Source organism: Papaver somniferum, chromosome 6 (genome assembly GCF_003573695.1).
Source record: "Papaver somniferum cultivar HN1 chromosome 6, ASM357369v1, whole genome shotgun sequence".
Classification (NCBI taxonomy): domain Eukaryota; kingdom Viridiplantae; phylum Streptophyta; class Magnoliopsida; order Ranunculales; family Papaveraceae; genus Papaver; species Papaver somniferum.
The window spans coordinates 75254760-75263733 of NC_039363.1; the positions used below are offsets into that span (position 1 = coordinate 75254760).

The 8974-nt window shown below is 39.8% G+C and overlaps 1 protein-coding gene across 1 annotated transcript; it reads left to right on the forward strand.

The window, feature by feature from the left end:
• The first annotated feature begins 923 nt into the window (after positions 1-923).
• Positions 924-4545, forward strand: LOC113290947 (subtilisin-like protease SBT2.4). Its single transcript, XM_026540529.1, has 10 exons — positions 924-1126; positions 1247-1391; positions 1474-1871; positions 1961-2056; positions 2197-2266; positions 2608-2890; positions 2986-3326; positions 3417-3684; positions 3777-4049; positions 4133-4545. The coding sequence occupies exons 1-10, from the start codon at positions 924-926 to the stop codon at positions 4543-4545; spliced, it is 2490 nt and encodes an 829-aa protein (XP_026396314.1).
• Positions 4546-8974: the final 4429 nt, after the last annotated feature.

Sequence of the window (8974 nt, forward strand, 5' to 3'; positions counted from 1 at the left end):
GTTGGTGCACTTAATCAACTTGATCAAACAGCTATTTTTGTAGTTATCAAACTATAAACAGCTAAAAAGTGGTAATGTTCAGGCATTTTCAAGTTATAAAAAGTAACTGCTTTTGAAGTGTTAAAAAAAAAACAAGTGTTCCATGTCAAATTGGGAGGTTGAAAATGATTATTTTTATCATAAAACCAATCGCGGATGACAATCATGCATATCAGAGAGTAGAAGTAAACACAACCACTTTGTTTATTTGCATCTTCATGGAATTAATACTCATCTATAGAGCCCTGAACAACTTAGGGTTTCAGAGAGAAACTCTCAAAGATTGACGTATGTTTGGTGTGGAGATGTAAAAGTAACGGTCACTGTTTTTTAAGTAGTCAGATCAACTTTATTCATGTTTATACAGTGTATTGAATAGAAGTACTCGATGTCTCGATCAATTTGTTTTCTTTACGATGCTGTCGATCAATCAGAAAAACCTTATATTCTATCGTTGCTACACCTACAAATTTATTATATATATATATCGAGGATGTTGACTTCATGGTATCGTCAAGGCATGCAAGTTGTATTCTAACCTACAGGTGCGTTTTGCATGAAGGTGCTAAAAAACAATCCATGAACAGAACTGACAGAAGTAACGGTTGCTAATAATGTGACTGTTTTCAGCTCTTCATATAGTTAAAGTTCTTTTGATTAGTTACACAAACCAGCTTTTATTCATGCTAAATGTATGATGCTGATCAAGACAGAAACAATGCAACTTCTTTTATCATCAGATAATGTTATTGTGTAAAGTACTATAACTAATCAGTTATTAGCGTTATAGTTTTGTACACTGGATCGTGCTTTTTGCTGTCATCGAATAATGTTCCCTCATTAACAAAACTTCTACGTAGATATCCCAGTCGCAGCCTAAAGAGATGTCGATTTCCTTAGTCTCATCACAGTACGCTAGCTTTCTTGTAGCTGTTGTTCTATTTCTATTGTGTTCACCGATCATCAAATCAAGCTTTGCAGACGATCAACGCGCAATATACCTGGTTTTAATGGAAGGAGAACCTGTAGCATTTCGCCAAAGCGATGCCACACCTTTTGAAGAAGGAAAAACACTAGATCCAAACAGGTGATACATATTTAGTGAGAGCAACTATGAATGTTTACGTCAAGATTGAGCAAAATAAAATGTAATATGAAAAAACCGCCATGTCAATCTTTTATGATTGATATTTTTGTATATATGCAGTCTGGCTTCAAAAGCCCATGCTAAACGCTTGGTGGACTCACATGATCTTCTTCTTCAAAGCACTCTAAAGCTTGGGACTTACAATAAGATTTACAGCTTCAAACACATTGTTAATGGCTTCGCTATTCACACCACTTCTTCTCAAGTATGTACTCTCTCTCTGTATTTGCATGTTGCATTGATCGATTACCAATAAAATGTTCCGTCTAAAATGTCGATATTCATAGGCTAAAATACTTGAATCAGCTCGAGGGGTGAGGTTGGTAGAGAAAGATAGAGGTGCAAAGTTAATGACAACATATAGTCCTCAATACTTAGGACTACCTACAGGGGTATGGAGTCGAAAAGGAGGATATAGAAATGCTGGTGAAGGTATTGTCGTCGGAGTCATTGATACGGGCATCAACCCAATGCATCCAAGCTTTGCTTACGATACTACGAATCCATTTACGTCGAACTTATCTAGGTTTTCAGGTGCTTGTGAGACTGGACCTAGGTTTGATGTGAGTGCATGCAATGGGAAGATAGTCTCTGCTAGGTATTTCTCAGCTGGAGCTCAAGCTGTTACACCACTTAACTCATCAATAGACTTCTTATCACCTTTTGATGCAGTTGGGCACGGAAGGTATAGACTATATTACCTGCTAAATTACTTTTCGTAATGAATAAAATTAACTGTAGAATACAATAATTCCGTTACATCGATATAAACAGCCACGTGGCATCAACCGCTGCTGGTAATTCTATGGTTCCAGTCATCATGAATGGTTTCTTTTATGGGTTCGCCAGTGGGATGGCTCCGCGTGCACGGTAACGTTTTCTTGTTACCACTAGGTTTTCAAATACGGCTTCTATAGATTATGTCAGGAACAGCTAATTTGGCAAGTCATTTGGTAATCATGGATGTGTGGAGCACTGATGCGCATATCCCTTGCTCTTTAACTGAACAGGATTGCTGTTTACAAGGCAATCTTTCCGAGTGTCGGAACAGTAGCAGATGTGGTTTCTGCAATTGATCAGGTATTACAAATACTTTACCATAACCATGGAGAAACCCTAAGATCTACATTGTGAATGGATTGAATCGAAACTGTTTATTGGTTGATCAAAGGTTAATCAGTTATAGACACAGGAGGAGTTTATATACTCGCTCATACCTCTCTTACAGGCTGGCATTACAGCTCACACACAGCCTGGCATTCTCTGTTACAACTCACATGCACACCTGGCACACATAATCCATACACACTCAGTCTCACTCATTCACACACTTACATTTATATACTATCAAACCATATATGGGCAAATATAATTTAAACTTCTGCGAATCCATTATACATGATATATTGCACCTGGTGCAGGCAATTATAGACGGAGTAGATATCTTAACACTTTCAGTTGGACCAGATGAACCTCCAGAAGACACAATTACATTCTTCAATGTTTTCGACATCTTCATGTTATTTGCTCGTCGTGCTGGAGTCTTTGTTGTCCAAGCAGCTGGTAATAAAGGGCCATCTCCATCCACAGTCGTTTCTTTCAGTCCTTGGGCAGTTGGTGTTGCTGCATGCAGCACAGACAGAAGTTTTCCAGGTACTCTTATTCTTGGAGATGGTCAAAGAATCTCGGGTGTCGGATTGTCAGGTAACCAACATCTCAAAAATCATCCTTCTGTTTCTGTTGTGTTATGTTGATGTCATAGTTATTTTATGAGAATTTGGTGCGCTATTTTCGAATAGGACCAACTATGGGAAACGGGTTACTACAATATAAGCTGGTGTTAGCCAAGGATGCAGTGAAGGAAAATGGGACATTTCCAAAGACACCAGAATATGTCGAAGAATGTCAATACCCTGAAGCATTAGATCCTACTGCAGTGCAGGGTAGTATTGTTATCTGCAGCTTCTCTGCTGGCTTTGCTAATGGGACCTCCACTGTCACCACCATTATCGACACAGCTAGGGCATTAGGGTTCGCGGGCTTTATTCTAGTAGCTAACCCTGCTTACGGAGAATTCATCGCTGAACCCATTCCGTTCTCAGTTCCAGGAATTATGGTTCCAAGACTAGTTGATGCAAAAGTAAGTTCCAAGTGACTTAAGAAATGAAAAACTCGTCTAGTAAATTGAATATGATGGGTTGTTGATCTCTCTCTTTGGATGATGGTTTAGATTATTGCCGATTACTATGAGCAGCAAATTTATAGGGATCAGAGTGGATTTGGTAGAAGATATAGTGGAAAGGCAGCAATTGGAGATGGAAGGTTAGCTCATTTTCAAGGTCAAGCGCCCGTTGTGAGTAGGTTCTCTTCAAGAGGACCAGATATTATTGACAGTAACAGGAATCCGGTAGACGTTCTTAAGCCAGATATTCTCGCACCAGGACACCTTGTATGGGCAGCTTGGAGTCCCGTTAGCATTTTTGATCAAATCCTTATGGGTAAGACCGCATATTGTTTCTGTGTATATTTTTGTTAATTATACTCTTTGTTTTGGTCTAGAACTGACTGACTTACTTGGATGAATGTATAGGGCAAAATTACGCATTATTATCTGGAACAAGCATGGCAACTCCACATGTATCTGGAATTGCAGCATTAATCAAGCAATTCAATCCACTGTGGACTCCGTCAATGATCGCTTCTTCAATCTCCACAACAGCATCCAAGTTTGACAATCGCGGGGAACCAATAATGGCAGAAGGAGCTGAGATTGATAGCCTTTACCCGTCTACACCTTTCGATATCGGGGCTGGCCTAATAAATCCAACGCGTGCTTTGGATCCAGGACTAGTGTTTGAATCAGGTATCTCTTCCATGAATACACATGTTTAACTCTAAATTATTTTGAGTTGCTATTCGTGACATGGACACCTGAATCGTAAACAGGATTTGAAGACTACATAAATTTCCTATGCTCATTGCCCAACGTCGATCCACCGACTGTAAAAGCAATGACCGGAAAATTGTGCAATAACTCGTTTGCGTGCCCGTCTGATCTCAACGTTCCTTCCATAACCATTTCATCTTTGAATGGATCAAGATTCATGAAACGGACAGTTAAAAGTGTGGCAACGAAGACGGAGACATACTTATGTTCTGTTCTACAACCACCCGGGATTGCAATTAACGTAACTCCATCTTGGTTTACAATCAATCCAAAAGGGATACAGGATTTGTACATCAAACTCGAAGTGAACGAAGTTAAAGATGATTTTAGCTTCGGTGAGATTGTTCTTACAGGAAGTTTGGATCATATTGTTAGAGTACCATTAGCAATTTTACGTGCTTCAGTGTCTTAGATCAATTGGAAGTAACTTTTCCTTTCTATAGTTTGGCAAAGCCAGAACACGTATTGTTTGGGAGAGAACACAAATATAAGAGGAGAACACGAACTTGAATAGAAGACGTTCTATTGATATAACTTGTGTGTTCTATTGACCTTTACAAGATACATATATATATACTAACTCTTCCTTGAACTCCAAGATAGGATGAATTCCAAAACTAGAACAATTTCCTAAAATACAAGAGACTTCCAAACCTAGAATAGTTTCCTAAAAATACAAAAGACTTCCTTAACAAGATATACGTGTGTTAGGCAACACACACGTATTGTATGCCTTAACACCCTCCCGCAAGCGTAACGGGTGATCTTGAACCGTTAGCTTGAACCTTAATAGAGAAAACCGATCTTTAGACAAAGCTTTTGTAAAAATGTCGGCAATTTGATCCTTAAAAGATATAAACCGAACATCAAGAAGTTTCAAAGCAACCTGATCACGCACAAAATGATAATCAATCTCAATGTGTTTCGTCCTTACATGAAATATAGGATTAACAGTAAGATATGTGGCACCAAGATTATCACACCATAGAACTGGAGGTGATTGAGTAGAAACATGAAGTTCGGATAGAAGTGATTGAATCCACATAATTTCAGCAGTAGCAATAGCAAGACCTCTATATTCTGCTTCAGTACTAGAACGTGACACGGTTTTCTGTTTACGAGCACTCCAAGATATAATATTCCAAGATATAATATTACCACCCAAGAATACACAATAACCACTGGTTGAACGTCGATCTTCAAGAGAACCAGCCCAATCGGAATCAGTATATGCGCTAAAGGATAACTGTAGAGAAGAAGACGGCCGAAGAAGAATACCAAACGTAGATGTTTCTTTAAGATAACGAAGTATACGCTTTACTAAGCCCCAGTGAAACTCAGTGGGTGCATGCATAAATTGACAAACCTTATTAACAACATATGCTAGATCCGGGCGAGTAAAAGTCAAATATTGTAAAGCTCCAACAATACTACGATATTCAGTAGCATCAGTCAACAAGGTACTGTGATCATAAGACATGTCCCCAGAAGTACTAAGTGGAGTGTGAATAGGCTTAATACCATCCATTTTCGCACGAATAAGGAGATCATGAGCATACCTTTGTTGAGAGAGAAACAAACCAGAGGATGTACGAACTGCTTCAATGCCAAGAAAGTAAGACAAGAAGATCTTTGATTGCGAATTCTTGTTGTAGACGATCAATGATAGACTTAATACTTTTAGAGTTAGAACCTGTAACAATAATATCATCCACATAGACTAGTAAATAGATAGTACCAAGAGAGCCGTTATAGAGAAATAAGGACGAGTCACACTTCGAAGTGACAAAACCAATTTGCAACAAAAAGGTACTAAGCCTGTGATACCACACACAGGGAGATTGTTTGAGACCATAAAGAGAACGATGCAACTTGCATACATGCGTAGGAAAACGAGAATCTACGGAGCCCGGTGGCTATTTCATATACACCTCTTCTTGAAGTTCTCCATGTAAAAAGGCATTTTGCACATCAAGTTGATGAATTGGCCAATTGGAAGACAAAGCCAATGTAAGAATATGACGAATAGTACATGGTTTAACAACCGGACTAAATGTTTCAGAATAGTCAATACCCTCTTGTTGATTATAGCCTTTTGCAGCTAATCGTGATTTTCGACGTGCAATCGTACCATCTGGATTGCGTTTAATATGAAACACCCATTTACATCCAATAACGTTCATAGAAGAATTATATGGTACTAACGACCACGTACCATTCCGAAGTAGCGCATTAATCTCATCATCGGAAGACATACGCCACTGGGGATCTTTATGAGCCTGTGAAATACAAGTAGGTTCGAGAAGAGAATCACATACCAATGCATATTTGGAATTTGGTTTAAAAACACCAGCTTTAGACCTTGTCACCATTGGATGAGTGTCAGAGACAGAAGACGGAGACTGCAGACGAAGAACTGGGGAAGAAAAATCAGTGGCGGCTGTGGCGGCTGAATCAGACATAATAATAGGAACTGCCGACGGCTGTGACGGCTCAGAAACATTATGGCTGACAGCTGATGATTGGTTTTGTTGGCTAATAATTGGTGCTGGCGGCTGTGGCGGCTGAGGATCATCATTACTGTCGGCTAATGATTGACGATATTGGCTAATGATTGCTGGAGGTGGCTGATGATTGCTGACGGCGGAGAACTGCTGGCGATTAATGATTGCTGACGGTTGATGATTACTGACAGTTGATGATTGATGGCGGCTAATGATTACTGACGGCTGATGATGACTGGCGGCTAATGATTGGTCTTGGGAAGAAGACGGCACGGAAGCAGTAGACAGAAGAGAAGGAAGAGAAAGATTTACGGGAGAAGAAAAGGGAGTAGAAAAAGGTACCTGTGAAGTCGTCGACGCCGGAGAAGGCTGTGCTGTGGCGGCAAAAGGAAAAATGGTCTCATCAAAAACAACATGACGACTAACATAAATCCGACCTGTAGGAATATGAAGACACTTATAGCCTTTTTGAGAAGGACTATAACCAATAAAAACACAAGGAGAAGAAAGAGGCTCCATTTTATGAGATCTATATGGACGTAAGTATGGATAGCACAAGCAACCAAACACCCGAAGTAAAGTGTAATCTGGTGAAAGACCAAAAAGAAGTTCATACGGAGAGGAGTTATGAATGGAAGTAGACGGAACACGATTCATTAGAAAACAAGCGGTGTAAAAAGAGTCGTACCAGTATGAGGATGGTACAGAAGCCATGTTTAGGATTGTAAGACCAGTTTCACGAATATGACGATGACGTCGTTCGACTAAACCATTTTGTTCAGAAGTATGTGGACATGAAAATCGATGAAAAATACCTAGTTGTTGAAGATGCGGAGTAAGTTTTCAATACTCCAGTGCGTTGTCAGATTGGAAGATTTTGATTTTTCGATTGAAGAGGTTTTCAACATGCTTTTGAAACAAAAAGAATATTGAAAAGACATCATATTTCTGAGACATAAGAAACATCCAAGTAAAGCGACTAAAGGCATCAATAAAGATGACATAGTATTTATATCCTTCATTAGATAGAATATGAGAAGGTCCCCAAACATGAGAGATAATTAAATCTAATGGATGCAAGTAAGTTGTTTTACTAGAAGGAAAAGGGAGTTTATGACTCCGATGTTCATGGCAAGAGGAACAAAACTTAAAAGTCTGACTAGAAACCGGAAGAGAAAACTGGGAAACAACCTTACGCACTGTGCGTATCATTGGATGTCCTAATCTAGAGTGTCAATCTTGTAAGGTAGCACGCTCTCCTATGTAGGCTTTAGAAGATTGAGACGAATTATCAAGTTGATAGAGACCACCCATCCTACTTCCACGAAGAAGAACCTTCCCGGTACATCGATCCTTCACAAGACAAAAAGTTGGATGAAATTCAAATAAGACATTATTGTCAGTAGTAAACCGAGAAATAGACAGAAGATTATGAGAAATTTTTGGTGCATGAAGAACATTACGAAGCCACAACTTACGGTTGGGAGTTCCAAAAACAGAGGATCCAACATTAGAGATTGGAATAGAAGAGCCATTACCCATTTGAATTTGATCCGAACCAGTATATTCATTAGAAAATTGGAGACGAGAAAGATCATTGGTTATATGATATGTAGCACCACTATCAGGAGTCCACGGAGGTATAGATAACAAACCAGTTTGAGCAGCATAAGCACGAGGAGCATAGGTAGGTGGCTGACGTCGAGGAGGACGAAACGAGCGATCGAAACGATTCCAACTGTCATTAGCTTCATGATTCTTGCGACCACATAGTTGACAGGGAAGACGCACATCTGTGCGCGAGTTGTAAGGCTGTGCTGGGCCGAGAAGAGAGGAATGATTCGAAGTGTTGGAAGCAGCTGGACGAGCTGGGCTTGACAGGGAGGAGAATTGTTGGGCCGAAGATGGACTGGACCGAGTAGGAGGACGTGAAAAATTGGAAGCAGCTGGACGAGAGAATCTGGAAGCAGCTGAACGAGTTGGGCCGGATGCGGCAACGTTAGCTACAGGCTGAGAATGCAATGACTTTGCTTGGTTCTCAATACGAAGTTCATACGTGAGAAGATAGGTGATAAAATCCTCTAGTTTCATGGCTCCCATGGAAGTTGTAAGAGAGGTAACAATGGCATCATATGCAGTATCTAGGCCGGCAAGAATGCAGTGACGTAATTCAGACTCAGTGACAACAGTATCGGCAGCTGCAAGGTTGTCAACGATATTGCGAGCTCGATCAATATAATCTCGCATAGAAAGAGATCCTTTGCGTAAAGCCCGAAGTTCACATTGAAAGTGATGGATATGAGCATCTGATTTTGAAGAAAAAATAGATTCAAGAGA